General features: G+C 39.7%; 1 protein-coding gene across 1 annotated transcript in view; it reads right to left on the bottom strand.

The window, feature by feature from the left end:
* POLR3A (RNA polymerase III subunit A) overlaps positions 1–16,395 on the bottom strand; it is a 50,035-nt gene that overhangs the window by 17,706 nt on the left and 15,934 nt on the right. The window contains exons 9-19 of the mRNA XM_084633400.1: positions 15,820–15,923; positions 15,000–15,141; positions 14,286–14,426; positions 12,527–12,596; positions 11,780–11,907; positions 9,733–9,871; positions 7,031–7,195; positions 6,562–6,734; positions 5,057–5,168; positions 3,776–3,894; positions 2,125–2,262 (exon numbers count right to left, since the gene is read on the bottom strand). Coding sequence (XP_084489526.1) covers positions 2,125–2,262; positions 3,776–3,894; positions 5,057–5,168; positions 6,562–6,734; positions 7,031–7,195; positions 9,733–9,871; positions 11,780–11,907; positions 12,527–12,596; positions 14,286–14,426; positions 15,000–15,141; positions 15,820–15,923 — 1,431 coding nt within the window. The remainder of the gene's footprint in view (positions 1–2,124; positions 2,263–3,775; positions 3,895–5,056; positions 5,169–6,561; positions 6,735–7,030; positions 7,196–9,732; positions 9,872–11,779; positions 11,908–12,526; positions 12,597–14,285; positions 14,427–14,999; positions 15,142–15,819; positions 15,924–16,395) is intronic.

A 16,395-nucleotide genomic window follows, 5' to 3' on the forward strand; every position in this document is an offset into this window, starting at 1 on the left:
TGTTTACTTCAATTTAGAAATAGTAACAAGGTCCTTGAAAACACAAATCGGCATTTTAAGCAAACAGCAGCAGACTAGGGACCGAGTGGCTAGGCAGCAGTTCTGCAGAAAAGGACCTAAGGGTTACAGTGGACGAGAAGCTGGATATGAGTTAACAGTGTGCCCTTGCTGCCAAGAAGGCTAATGGCATTTTGGGCTGTGTAAGTAGGAGCATTGCCAGCAGATCGAGGGACGTGATCGTTCCCCTCTATTCGACATTGGTGAAGCGTCATCTGGAATACTGTGTCCAGTTTTGGGCCTCACACCACAAGGAGGATGTGGACAAATTGGAAAGAGTCCAGCGGAAGGCAACAAAAATGATTAGGGGGCTGGAGCACATGACTTATGAGGAGAGGCTGAGGGAACTGGGTTTATTTAGTCTGCAGAAGAGAAGAAAGAGGGGGATTTGATAGCTGCTTTCAATTACCTGGAAGGGGGTTCCAAAGAGGATGGCTCTAGACTGTTCTCAGTGGTAGCAGATGACAGAACAAGGAGTAATGGTCTCAAGTTGCAGTGGGGGTGGTTTAGGTTGGATATTAGAAATAACTTTTTCACTAGGAGGGTGGTGAAGCACTGGAATGGGTTACCTAGGGAGGTGGTGGAATCTCCTTTCTTAGAGGTTTTTAAGGTCAGGCTTGACAAAGCCCTGGCTGGGATGATTTAGTTGGGGACTGGTCCTGCTTTGAGCAGGGGGTTGGACTGGAAGGGACCTCAGGAGGTCATCTAACCCTGATATTCTAGGATTCTAAGTTTAGAAAGCGTTTTATCTTTATTTCTCTTGTAACCATTTCTAACTTTAATGCCTTACATTTGTACTGACTTAAAAATCTCTTTTTGTAGTTTTACAATCAAGTGTTGTCTTGAAACTGAACTGTGTGGGTAATTCCATTTATGGTAGCAAACTGTTGTATACTAAGCCCCTGGACGGGCAATGGACCTAATGTAGCTTGACTGTCCAGGAGAGGGCTGGACAGTGCAGAACATGCTTAATCTGGGACTGGAAGTGTGTTGGGGGTCACACCGCAAGTAGTTACCAAGGCTGCTGGAAGCCAGAGTGTGGCTGGTTTGCTGCCAGGCTTCCGGGGTCAGAGTTGCTGGACTTGGGCTATGGCAAGACACAGACATTCAGAGGGTAACCTGCATGCTGTTTGTGAGTGGCCTAGGTGGGAGCTACAGCAGCAAAGCATTGTGAGGCACCCAAGGTTAGAGGGCCAGTGGTGACACAGCCCCTCACTGGTCTGGACTGCACCCCAGAATGTTAAAACATCTAAATGGGGTCAGAGATTGCACCCAAATATATTAAATAAAGCCTCTACATAAGAACATCAATACGATATTAAGTATTTAAGTATGTGAATTTCAAGAGCACTCACATTGGGCCTGCCCTCTGATTAAAATCAATGGGAAAATTCCTGTTTACCTAAATAGAGCAAAAAGTTAGGCCAGCCTTAAGCTACTTTTGAATAAGATCACACACCTTAAAATACGTTTTCATTCTTGAAGAAGGGGCAAAATTCTGCTTGCCTTACTTGAGTAGTCCCACTGAAGACCCTGAGATTGCTCACACAAGTAGGGCAAGCAGGTTTGCCCCAGGACAGTCCATGCTTACATATGGGTAATGGAGACAAAGTCCCTTTTGTTTTGATGGTTCAAACCAAGTGTTTAAAGTTTCACCGGTATCGTCTTTGTTTTTTACTGGAATGAAGGTTAAGTGACCAAAGCATCATCACAGGCGTGTGATTAAAAGACACTGTCAGCCGGATCCACTCAGATGTTCCATGCCCTCAGACCTTCATTAACTTCAAGAGAAATTGAAGGCACTTGCCACATTGCAGGAGGTGCTCAGCAAATTGGGACACGTATGAACAAGGATTGGTCACTGTACTCAGAAGATACAAAGACAGTTACACTCCTGTGTCACTTAATGAAAGCCCACTTTAGAAGATGAATGATTATACTTTTCAACATCCAGCACTAGATCGATGAGGTCTAACAGCATCTCACATTAAACGATATGACTGACAACCATAACCCTCTTGCAACAGCAAGATTGTTATACATCTTTATACTCCTGTTGAGCATTACCTGCATATATCCAGTTTCGGCTGTTTTTACAGCTGTATCCACTAGACCTTCCCGACCAGCCATTGTATGGAAGAAGAACTCAGTTGGAGTCAAGCCAGAATAGAAGCTATTGGCAACAAAACCTTTTGCAGCTGGAAGCTAGAGGGAAGGGAAAAAATTCTAAAGATATACTACACATTCTGTAAGTCTGCAATAGAAAAACATTTACATACAGAAAAACATTCAGTCTATGCACACTCTTCTGAGTTGCAACCTGGTTGGAGGACAATGAATACTCATTTCTGAGTGGGGAGGAGGAAGAACGACAGAGACATTACTTCTACTGGAATCTTCCAAACCTGGGCCTATGGAACATGGAGTATGGTACATGGCTGGAGCTTCTAAGTTCTTTTGAATAGCTTGTTTTGGCCATTGATGAGTGTCTGCTCAATAGACTTTAAACAAACTGCTCAAAGCCAATTTACAAGTTTATTAAGCCAACTGAGTAACTAGAGGATTGACTGAAGCCTTCTCTATACTATTCCTAATCCCGTCACTAGCATCCAACTGAAAAGTCATTCCCATGTTCGGTGAAGCAGAACAGTGGATGGAGAGGGTAAAAGGCACTGACCCTTAAAGCAGGCTACTTTGTACCATCATTTAACTAGTAACAGACAAGATGGACAAGGTTGGGGAATTAAAGTTAGGACATCTTCTCTTGGTAAAGTTCATGGAATTCATATCATCGTGTGTATTTCTCCCATAAACAAAAATTACCTGGAGCATTTTCTTAATAAAAAGGGAAGTGCAGGTTCAGGCTACTGAACAGCAGTAAGCAACTTTCTCCATTAGTTCAGAAATTGCAGCGGAGTCCTGGCAGGTAGTGATTGAGAATTACCACTAGACAGGTCTTCAGTGACCTGAATGACATGATCTGGTGAGCTTAGGGCGGTGTTTGAGGGTGGCTATATTGACACTTTTTTTACTAGGAAATGAATACCATTTTTTAACAGATAGGACTGTATTAACATGGAGACAGTTATAGTCTATTGACCCTGGAAACTTGTCCCTCCACAACAGAATTGAGAAACATTGATATGAAGTTAGCAATACTATTTGTCATTCTGTATCTGTTCCATAGAGAATTTCAGACTCCAGAGTGACCCAGCGGATATATTTTACAAGCACTAAAATTCTTGAAATCCATCATAAAAACAAAACCAGCAGCACAGCACCCATGAGACACCTTAGTGCAGTGAATGAGTATTCAAAAGAAAGGAAAAAAGGCGAAGATTAAGAAAATCTTATTGTTTATAAGCAATATAAGAACTATGAATGTATCCTCAGTGTTATCTTAATGTTATTTCAACAAATATTAACATATTAAAATATTGTTTAAATAAAGGAAGGGACTATTTGGCAGAAAAGGGCAACCAGAAGTTAAAAGTTTAGCGGTTAAGGTTCAGGCTAATGAAGATTACTAAAAACAAATGAAGGCAAAGAGAATCAGCTCCTTGTCCCTACTTCCCCATTCAAAATGTTGTACTTGAACTTTATGGTGTTACCCTGATCCTTAGATCCATTAGTGAAGGACCTAGTAGTGACTCATCTGAACTTATTCCCAGTTCATGGATTGATTTCATTAAATCCTGTTGAGTGCAAGGCTACTGACCTTACAGTGCTTCTCGAAGTGAGGCAGAGACCTATTTTCAAATCCATCAGGCACGCGTGACCCACTGATAGCCTGCTGTCCTACACAGGCAATCATCTGGGATATGTTAATGAAGGAACCTGGAGAAACAGGAGACATTAAAATTAGTAATCCTCTGTGAAGGATGCTTGTTCAAACTGGAGATGAATGGTGCACCACTTACTAAGTCACAAAAAAATTAGTCAATTAATTAAACTCTTTAGTTATTTCTCCTATTCAGTCAAACTTACATTCACAGGCTGGAGATACCAATCAAAATTAAGTAAATAATCCCTGCAAGGAACTCCCCCTCTGTCAATCAATCAGTCTAGTTTTCTGTGGATCATGGATCTTTGTGACATTATTATTTGATTACAGACCTTAAGTTAACTTGTTTGGTATTTTTATTATATTATCTACAGCACATAATCCATGTCTGTTAATGCCATTTGTTATTATTTCATTGCTCAATATGTCTTTTGCTGTTGACAGATGCAATATCAACTGCTTTAAAAACCCATCTTGAATTTAGAATCTTTAGTTTCTCAACAGACATAGCATCATTTGATTAACTCCTTCTGAAAACAAGCAGAACACCACACACTTGCTATAGCTTTCACTTCAGGATCCCAAAGTGTTTTACAAATATTAAAAAAAACTTCACCTCTGTGAAGTATTACCCCTATCCAGTACAGATGGAGAAATGTAAGCAGAGAGTGCAATTGACTTGCCCAAGGTCACACAGGAAATTAATGACAAAGATCAGACAACCTCCAAATAAAAAAAGAAAAACAATTATTCAATTGATCTTGTAGAAGTAGAGACCAGGAACACAGAACATGACATGGAATGACTTGATAATGGAAGTGGAAAGTCTTCCCAATTATTACTTTTTCTGACATACTTATATTTTTGCTGGGTTATTTGACCTTGGGGTAATTAACATGTCTTTATTTGTGTATTTCTACAAGATTCCCCAGGACACCTGGAGTGCTGGATGGATGCTCTTATTGTAGAGCAATAAACATCTAAATAAATAAAACAAAGTGTGATTATTTACAAAGTCAATTTAAAAAGAAGCTAGCTTTACCCTCTCAAAAGGAATTGATAGCCATGATACATGCTATAAATCCAATGCTTACACAACAGCATGTTTTACACAAAACAGACTACATAATGATTAGCACAAAGGCAGAACAAGTAATTAAGAGCAAATGATGTAGGCAGCAACTTCACACAATTCCAAAACTTGACTAATCTTACCTTTAGAACCACAGAGAGCCATGATAAGTGGACTGTTACTCTTATCTAGTTCTCTGAGACAGGCACTGCCAGCATGGTCTCTGATCACAGAGAGTTCTTTAAGGATTAAGGCCTAGAACCAGAGAGTTTAGATATTTAGCATTAGTAACAGATAATATGCACACAGCAATATACTAAGGCTAGCCACCAAAAACCTTCAGTAATATGAAGTCTAAAATAGCATCAGGAAGGCCAACAAGAACATAGTTAAGAGTAAAAAAGAAAATCTGCTTTTTGAAATGCATGAGAATCTTCGTGAAATGAACTAAGAATGGGAGACCCACTATAGACTGGCAAATTGTCAAGACAGTAAGCAAATGTATTTAAAAGATATTGCACCACAAAATGTACTTTGTTCATGTGTCAAGTCTATTTATGTATGTTCTATAAACGTATTTGGTGCAAGCATTAGATGTAGTAACAAGAGATCTTACTACTACTCTCTACTTTGAGAAGTATGGCGAAACTACTGCTTTTTGTGACCAGCATCAGACTTGATGACTACCAAAGTGAGATCTTATTTTAGTTTTATAGATCTTAAGAAAAACAGTGATTGAGCATTTCTAGAAATATACTAGATAAGAGGATAAAGGCTTGAAACTGTTAAAGAGATGATGTCTACACGACTATCCAGGTTCTTCATGTTAGGCACATATTTAAGTACAATGATTCATTCCCCATAGTTTTCAGACACAGTCATATTTAGAATCCACTGCATATTTTACAATCTTTTAATCAAATATCACTGATAACTACCTTGTAATAGGCTAGTATTTGACTTATTTTTAGCAGTTCTGTCTGTAAGTAAGGCTGCCTTTGGCCTAGTTTGCAGCTTGTCTGACATGAGCGAAATGTTGCTTTAAATGATCTTGTCATCAAGTAAACTTGTTTCCAACAACTATATAGGACAGAGGATGACATTTTTAAAACAGGATGTGCTTAAATTGAAGAATAATGTATCTATAAATTCTGTTGTCAAAAGCCGTTAGAAAAATGGACTGGAAGGTCGCAAAAAACCCCTATGCAGAGAAACAGGTCAAAGTAACCTGGCCAAAATATGCACAATAGCGCACAATCAACCAGAGAAGAGACCACCACAAAAATGACAGCAGAAAGTTACATGCCAATGAAAGTTCACACGAGTATTGTATGAGTTACATAAGATACTTAACATTCAGGACACAACGGTGATTGGAAATAAGTAATGAATATGTAATATGGATGTGTAATAAAATGTGATAGGCTGTAAGGGGCAGCCAGAGCTTCACAGAAAAAATCCACTATGACATCCTAAGCCCCAGGAGAAGGCAACTATCCATGGCGTTCTTCTGTATGTCTGCTGTTTTGTACTTGAATAATATTTGTAACAGCAAGGTATGCTTTTAGTTAAAATAAAGATTTAATAAACCTGAGTGTCTTGGCCTGAGTGAATGGCACTCATATTCAACACGCGAAGCACCGCTCACCTCTAATGTCTCTTCTGCAGTACAGCCAGGCTGCTGCTGCAGCTTACCAGTGTTCAAAGCTTCAATGTACTCATCACATTTCTTATAGCCATCATTCAGAAGTTCATATTTAGCCTTTAGCAGCCCCTGTCCCGGAGTTACATCACCAATCCCAATTGAGAACCCACGGTTAGCTACAGTAAAATTACAAAAAATATATTGACATATAAAGAAGTTCAGTTCATTGAGTTCTATTCAGGTAACCATCACAGAATTTCTTTCCATTATATGGCATTTGCAAATGCATCTCTGAAATTCAAGACAAAGTTGTGAACAGATGCACTTTTCTCCATTTCCATCAATTTTGTATCTTATTGATTTTTCCTTGTCTAAATAGGCTACATTTTTAATAGAAACATTCCTGGATTTAGGTTACATTTTTACATTAAAATATCATTCTACAACAAAAGGCACCTCCCTGGTTACTTACAGAGGTAAACAGGAGCAAGTCTGGCTAGCCGCGACATAGCATCCGCAGCCTCTACCTGCCCCCAGTCTCTCAGCAGAATGTAAAAGATATTGTTCTTGGATCCAGATCCTAAGGTTCCTTTGTCCATACTGCCACTCATCAACTGGCTATTCTGGATTGTAACATCTGGAGGCACAAAGAAAAATACTGAAAGCCTGATACCCGAAGAGACCAAGAGCTTAACTTAAACTCTATTAAATTACTAGTAACCTAAGAGTGCGGACTGTCAAAACAAAAAAGCTCCAAAACACACACATTATGCCTGTAGAAGCGGAACACTGAATAAAGAGGATGCAGTGAAAGTGTCTCCAAAACAATCCTCCCCCACAACTCCATTTCCCAAACACTTTTAAGTCTATTTCCCATCCTTTGCCCAGGCAAATGCTTCAATTGCCAGATTTTCTTTTAAGAAACAGCTGTAGCCCATAACTCAAAGCAACCTTAACACTGCAAATTTTAATTTTCTAACTCCCACGGAAGAATTAAATGTGATAAAAAGCAATTTTAGGTCTTCTGAATATCTTAAATTAGTCCATTTTTGTTCACATAGTTTAAAACACAGTAGGGCAAATCAGTGCAAGCAGTTTCCCAGCCAAAAGCCACACTTAACTTTGATAAAAATGTTAAGTGACTATAGTAAGCAAAGAATCATTGATGAGTTATTTTATTTAGGAACAAGTCAGTAATTGGGCATAATAGCACTAGAAAGTAAGCAACTTAATGTGTGAGCACTCAAACTCCAATATGCTCCATTCAAGGAAGGCTTGGGTATATAGATGGACTTAAATCACTGCACTGTCTTTGCTCCCTAAAGGTACACCATAGTTACATGTACAGTAGGAATTGGTAAGCTGGTCTATTAAGTGCTCCTAGTGTGGACACAGCTATATCTGCAAAGCTGTGCTCTGTACTGATATAGTAACCCCCTATAGTAACTGTCTTCCCCCCCATCAAACAAGCTATACCAGTGAAAGCAGTTTTGCTGGCATAACTACATCTTTACTAGGGCTTAAGCCAGCGCAACTTTGTGGGTCAGGTACCACACTTCTCTTTCCCCAACTGACATAGCTCTACCAGCAGACCTGACTTAATGTTTTATTTATTTTTTAAAAGAATGCAAAAACCTACTTGCTGAACAGTAGGTAATAACCATTGATATTCATTAAATGGCTGAATACACTGTAAAAGCCATGTTGGGATTTCATGAGATCTTGCAGAAGACCTTTTCCAGTTGAGACTGTTATTGCTTCACAAAAGAGCAGGTATGCCAGAGACTGCAACACTAATTTCAGAGAAACTCAGAGGAATTGTCACTTCCACTGAGGCTGCCGACACCGAGAAACTGGGGTTTCCACCAGCACCTTCTGAGACCTGTCACATCCCTCTGCAATGTCTTCATATTTCTTGGGTTTACACTGCTCTGCTCCCCTGCAGCTAGTTCATGCTGAAGAAAAAGGTGGCAGGGGCAAGGGATAAAAACCTCACTAAAACTGAGGAAGGATTTTTCTGGTTACAGAAATGGTTAGCTATGGACTGCTGGTTTAATAGCACCCCCTTGCAGCTAGACAGATATACTAGGTCCTGAGGAGGATAAAGAATTGATCCCCCACTCACCCGAGTCCCAAGCTTTTACAGAAGCCAAAGAGGATAAGGATGGAGAGTTTCTGTACCTCTAAGGACCATAGCGAGCTGATTACTCCTTCCAAAAACTCACAATGCTTATACCTAGTCACCCAGTGTTGCAATCTTGAATCTAATCTTTGACTCCTCTCTTGCCTTCTCACTACCATGGTTTCATCAAGTTTTGTCAGTGTCCCTACACATCCAATAGATCTCAGTCCCCACTGCCGAAGCCCTTTCACACCAAGATCCTCTCTGCCTGGGCTCCTACAGCCATCTCCTCCTTTCTAGCTTCCATGACTCTCCCTTTTGGGTAAGATGAGCAGCCAAACCCATCTTCCCTTTCTGCTAAAGCCCCTTTGCCAGCTCTGTGTGTTCCCACAAGGTATTCAATTCCCTCTCCGCAATTTCAAGGCTCCTCAAGCCCTGCTCCTATCTCCCACCAGCCCCTTCACCTTGGTGCTTTGTCATTCTCCACCCACACTTGCTGTGCCTTCCACCCCACTGCTCTCTATCAATGCACTGTCACTTCAAAGACCACTTTTCTCCACTGCCTTGTACCTTGATCCCAATTTTAAAAATATCAGAGAATGTGTAATATGCTCCCTGTATAGCAACTCTGTTTTTGCACCATCACCTTCCTTTGTCTAGCTTCAAGTTCTACATTTGTCAAATTTAAAATGCTAAGTTTTTTGGGGCAGAGACTGTTTTTTTAAAATCTCTGTAAGGTGTCATGACAAGTTAAGTGTTATATAAATGTTTTACTAATAAAAATCATGATTTTTCTGTCGTGTTTATGTCTGAGAAAACACCAATTTTTGAGAAATTGCCTATTTTGTATGTGAATCAAATATTCATCACATTCTTGCATTTTTTACTCGCATTTTCATGTTTAACAGTGAAAAATAGCATTTAACAGCATTTTCTTCAGTCACATTTCCCTGCTGTGAACTCAATTACGGACTAGGAATAGAAACAGTCACTGGCGCAGATTTGTTATGAACTCATAATTGAGGAGCAGTTGAGCAGGCAAGGTCACTCACAAGAATCATTGACACACAGATCCTCTCCTCTGCCACAGTATTGTTTTCCTTTGGTTCGGAGATTGGCTTTCACAGCACAGTCATCACTAGGTTTGAGAATGATGCTGAAGACCTGCTTTCCTGTCCACAGGGTTACAGGCTGAAGGCAACAAAGGGAAAGAATCAGAAACAATCAGAATGTTTTCGATAGGATTATAGTACCAAAACAGCCAACTTCAATATGCTGCTCTAAAACTGTGGTTAATATCTTGGTGGAACCACCTGTGACAGTCAGCTTGCTGAGATGGCTGCCATTATTCACTTAAGTGAGACCAGAAACCCCATTACCCGAGGAATCAGAACTTCAGTATTTTTGGATGAAGGATAGAGGGCAGACGTCCCTCCACGCTGCCACTTCTCTCAGACACTGGTTGAAATAAAAGTAAAAAAGTTAAAATGTAGATGACTGCTATCTCCACTTCATTCCCCACATTTACATTGCTATGAATCTAGTTTCTCTTGTTCAATATACAGTGCTTTTGTAAATAAGTGTGCATTTGGCTTAGAGATCACATTATTGTGTACTTCAGCCACATGAAAAACACAGCTAGCCAATATAAGCAGTTGACACAAACTACTAAATCTACTGTCATTTGGCAAAATGAAAACTGTTATTGTCATACTCAGTTTCTTGTTACAAAGGAAAGTTTTGAGGTGAGGTAAAGGTTGACTGCCCATAAATGCTTTGGCCTTTGCTTTAGATGACTATTATCCTTTGATGCTCCAATTCCACTATCCTCTGAACACATTAATAATTACACTCTCCAGCACATGGATATTTATCAGTTTTAAGATCACTCTAGGTATCAGTACACATGTTCATTTGCAAGTCATTTACTTAATATTTGATTCAGCAGATAACCACAATGCATACATCAAATTCCTCTACATCACAATAAAAAGTGCACAACTATTTTCTCCGGACACATGTACACTGGTTATGTATAAACACCATGTTATAAATTTAAATTATGTCATCAGAATGAAGATTGTGCAGCAGAATATGAAATAGGACTATAGGCAGCTATGGAGCAGAGCTCTTCCCTGCTCCATTTCTTCCATCCCAGATCCTGCTCCCCAAGCTCAAGCTCCACTACCCTCAATAATCCCCCATGATCCCTAGGACATTTTCTCGGCTTTAAATGCTCTAGACTCCCCATGGTACTTCTGTGTATTGTGGTGTAGGAGCTGAGGACAAGTCAGTAGAAATGTGAGGAGGGAGGCAGGAGATTAAATGGGAAAGTTGAGAATAAAGTTCCTTTTCACTAAACCATCTGTGTTGAACCCACAGGACTCCTCAATGCACAGAGGTGGCAGCAACTAAAGCATCAGTACTAGATGCCCATTCAAGTTCTGATGCACCAATATGCAGCCCCCACCAACTCCTGCGTCAAATCCCATCAGGACTGCGGTCAGTGAATATTGGAAAGTACAGGCTCTGAGGTGACAATCACCTGCATTCCAACCCCTCATATCTGTGGAGAACTTCACCAGCATCTATATTACTGGTTTAAGAAGATTGCTCAGGTATATCAGATTAGGTTTCCCCTCTTCCAAACCACAGTAGATATGTGGAGGCAGCAGAACCATAAGGAACCTTCATCATGCCAATATGCATAGCTGACTCAGCGTAGTGGAGAGCCAAAGCACTGATGGTTTGGGGCAGATGGACTGCACACTGTGCTATGACAGGTCGTCTGCAGTGCTCTAGTTACCCTCCCTAGATTCCACTACTTTTCTCTCCCCATGGCCCTGACTTATGACCCTCACACAGCACTGCTGTCTGATCCATTGCGAAGTTAAAGCAGCATCAGCATCAAGCCCGGCTTCTGTCTCCATCCCCATGCACAATAGGTTTACAGCACAAGTAACCACTCTAAGAACAAATGTCGCTAAAATTCTGTCTTTTGGTGGCTATGAGAATGGGTCAAGTATGCATGACATCCAAGAGAAATCACGGCCAAAAATCTTTACAACAGTTAAAAAAAAACTAAATAGGACCACACACCTTTAGGATTGCTGGGGGTGGAAGGCGAACTTTAATCTTCTCATCCTTGCCAACCAGGATAGAAGCAATAATCTGACAGGCCTTGGCTCGGTCAAAAAAGGTGTCTTTTAGTGTGAGAAGATAGGCACCTGGAACGTGAAAAAAGGTTAACCTGACAGTAAACCTGAAGTAAAATTTAAAAATGATTGCATGTTAAGTATTACTCTGAAAACGTGCTATCCACTTGATACAGATGACAGCAATGCAGATGTAATATTAGCTTTAAGTTCTTTCCCTGCACTTATGATTTTTTAAATGAAGGCCTGTACCAGCAATTTATAAAAAGAGAAAAATTATTTTTTCTCCTATTAGATTTAAAGTCTAAAAGACCATCTGAGAATTGCTATCAAACATCCTCTTCCTTATGAAGTCTCTGGCCACTGATATACTCACTGAACATTTCCTATAACATTAAATAACCTTACAGTCACAAATGACACCATCAATTTAAAGATAATATATTTTTAACCCTACTATTATTACAATTAACCCCTTTAGGCCAAATCATAACTGAAAAGCACTGTGTAGCATCAATTTAATTGCTTCATAGTCAGGGAATCCATTTTGATATGTATTGCAACAGAGCAAAAGAAAAACAAAAACACAAAGTTCATTTATATATTAGCATGGGATATTATCGATTTAAAAAAAAGGAAATAATTTTTAAGTCAAACACACACATCTCTAAAATGAGCTTTACATACAGACCTGTAAGAAAATCTTGAATAGCAGCAATCAAAGGCTCTCCATTTCTTGGTGTTACCAAGTTCGCTTTGGTCTGTAAAACGTAAGAATGAAAAATGAATATTACTTGAAATATTCTGTAGAGAAGATTAACTTAACATACCTTACTATTGCAATACATTTGAAAGAACAAACCTTTTAAGACAGAGCTTGTAACACAGACATTAAGGGCCCAATCCCATAGTTTACGTGTTAGGATTTACTCTCGTATGTAGGACAAATCCTGTAAACTGGAGGAAACCCTAGTTCTAGACCCTATCCTATCCCTACAGCTAATGCACCTACACATCTAAGCTATGGATTAGGTAAGGAAAAGATGTGGGGAGATACGTACTCCCTTGCAAGCTGTGTGTTCAGCACCAGCCACCAGATCTGGGGAACCCGAGGGATGGCATATATACAAACAAGTTTTACTCGTAAAAGAAAAATGGTAACTGAACCTGGCACGTTTGGGAGATTACTTTCCAATCATTTGTGGGACAGGGGGAAAACCAACAGATGCTGGAAAGGTAGATTCCAAAACACACAAGTAAAACCTCAGAGAGAGAGTAACATTAATAACAAACCTATATCACAAGGCTGTTTAGCAAAACTGTTGAGTCTAACCGTAATACATCTTTGGTCAGAGGGGGAGGAGGAGTTTCTACTGATGTAGTAGTTGAATTGATTGGTCAAGTTGTTAGTCATGTTACAAGTACAAGGGATAGGATTGCTGGTGGCTCTTGTGAAGTTGTGAGTTTGGTGATCCGCCATTGATCTGACTTTCATCAAGTGCTTATATTGGTTACCTCCTCACTTCTTAAATCTGATCTGGGTCCTGTCTGACTGTAGTCTTGGCAGCCTGGAGATACTGGACACCTATACCTTCAATCCCCTAGTATGAGTAACTGCTAGCCTGGAGGTGAAGTAGATGCCAGTGGTCTCCCATATATCTGGAGCCAGTGTCAGGGTACAGCGTGAATCCTCCCAGTAGGGTCTTATCAGATGACCTACCACTGCTTTACATAAAACTCAATCAGCTCCTGAGGTCTGGTCTACACTCAAAATTTGGTGGAGATACCAACAGCCCTTGGGGTGAAAAATCCACACCTGAGCACCACAGCTATGCCAAGCTAATCCCCAGTGTAGACATAGATAGTAGATGGAAGAATACATCCATCAACAGTCACTCAGAGATATGGAGTTCCGAGTGACTGAAAACCCTCCCACACTGCTATAGTCTGCATCTACACTGGGGGTTACAGCAGCAAAGCAATGGTGCTGTAGGCCATGTCTACACTATGGGTGTGAAGTCCCAACTTACTTTTGAAAAGGGAACTCACTGCCCCACTGTTGCCTTATGAGTTGGGAGGGGAGATTATGTGTGGCGGCATAAGATAAAATACCCTACGTTGCACAGCAAAAGCCCCTCATTTCTGCAGCATGTCACTACAGGAAGACATGTACCCAGAACAAACCACATTTTCACAGAATATTAAGTAGGTATCACTGTGATGCCTCTAATTCTGTTAAAAACAAAACAAAACCTTGTTTTCTGAACATGCCATAACACTAGCACCAAACATTCAGCTGGATGCAGCATTTAGCATTGGTCTCTTGAAACAGTCAAGCGGCCTATCTGAAGGATGCAGATCTCACCAGCAACTGAAAAATACAGGGTGCTGTTCATACAGAAATGCAATATCACATTACCACAAGCCGGACAGTAAGATACTCCATTTACCCCCATGAGAATCAGTGCTTCTGCTTTGGCCTCCTCTGTTTGAGGAAGATGAAGGTTCATTTCATCTCCATCGAAATCAGCATTGTATGGTGTACAGACACATTCATTAAACCTGAAGGTCCTGTGGGGCTTTACTCTCGCCTGCAAAAGAGATAAGAAGTGATGCCGCGGACACAAAGTATCACATCGAATTTACGAGGTTCCAGAATCTACAAGTTTTGAGAGTGGTTTCCTTGCAAACTGTGCTTTTACATTTTTAAAAAATAAAAAGACACTTGAGACGCTACATCTAAATTACTTATTTTAATTTACACAGAATTGTATAATTGGTGGAGGCTCACCAAGTCACTCAACCAAAGTTGAGTGAATTTATTTACTAACCCCTTAACCTTGCAACATTACTTGCACAGTACAAGATGCAGCATATTCTTAGGCATCCAGGTTCTTACTAACACTGCGATTTTTTTTATTTTTACATCTATCGATATGCATATATACATGCACAAATGTAAAATAGGTGGAATTTGAACAAAAGACTGCTCAGTTTCCACCTTGATTTCTATGCACAAGCGTAGAACTATTTTGTTTGGATCATTTCCATGTAGTGTTGTTTTAAGACGCAAAAAAGATCAACACAGTGAGTGAGAGATTAACAAACAAAACTAAAGGTTAAAGTTGCATGATAGCCAGATGTTAGGCTATGTGTATACTCACTATGTGAGCCATGATGCTCAGCTTGTGCAGAGAGGGCTGTCGGTTGAACAGAACTATATCCCCATCTATGAGATGCCTCTCTACAATGTCACCATACTTGAGCTCCTGAGCCATCTTCTCACGGTTTCCATATTTCAAAAACCTTGAAATAAAACACGTCAATAGAGTCAAAATTTCATGGAAAATAAAAACAGAAAAATAGACAACTAAAGAGCATCCTCTTATTTGTACTCTGATTTCTTAAAGAGCCTCCAGTGACAGCCACTTCGAACGAGACATGCATTCTGCAAATTTATTAAATATTAACAGAGTGTCTCTGTCACTGAGTGGAACTGAGGGACAATGTTTTTCACAAAAGTTTTAGATAAGGACTGAGGTCAGTTTAATATCAAAAGATAGAGTTATGTTAACCAAACAATTAGCAAATAGCTACATCATTCTCCACAGCAAATGTAGAGCAGTCAGCAAACACCGCACATTCGTGAAAATCAAGGTTCTTAAAGAAAAAATGTGAATTAGTTTTAAGTTATCAGGAAATATGGGTATGTCATCCACATGTAGCAATCCAACTGTAGCTTACTAGCAATGACATTGCATCTATACCTACCAAAATGTTCTAACAGAAGGATTTATCTATGTTCATGTTTGCTTCCACAAGCTACCTTTAGGTCATGGAATATTGTTTTTATCCTTTATTGAAGATTACATAAAACAAAAAACCCCAGAGGAGTCCCTATGATGAATAATCTGCTGGATTTCACTTCAGCAATAAGACCAGGTAGTGGTGGTAGGTGGAAAGTGAACCTTTACAGATAAGTACCTTTTCATTTGTGTGTGCCTCTGTTGAATGAAATTGGCTCCAGGGTGAACTTCGGGACCATTCCGTACAAGTTTCCTCATAAAATTTAGGTTAGCTTTATTCACCTGCAACATGACTGTATCAGTTAGAAAAAAGTGAGACATTTTAACACCACTCACTATTCCTTGGGTTTGTGCTTTGGGATTTTCAGGCTCAATTTCAATGGTGGTTATCCCCTCTTATTTTAAGCTGCTGGAGAAAGGGGAAGAGAAGAAAAATACAAGCCAATCTTGACCTTATGGAGGTAAGACTGTTGACAGAACTGGAATGAATAGCTTGCTGGCCAAATTCACATATAGAGGGAAGCTTGAGAAGCTCTCTAAAAATACTGGGATCCCCCATGATAAAATTAGGGCCGTCAAGCGATTAAAAAAATTAACCACGATTAATCGCACTGTTAAACAGTAACAGAATACCATTTAATTTTTTGGATGTTTTCTACATTTTCAAATATATTGATTTCAGTTACAACACAGGATACGAAGTGTACAGTGCTCACGTTATTTTTTTTAATTACAAATATTTGGACTGAAAAAA

This window comes from Lepidochelys olivacea (genome assembly GCF_965140295.1).
Source record: "Lepidochelys olivacea isolate rLepOli2 genome assembly, chromosome: 7".
Classification (NCBI taxonomy): Eukaryota; Metazoa; Chordata; order Testudines; family Cheloniidae; genus Lepidochelys; species Lepidochelys olivacea.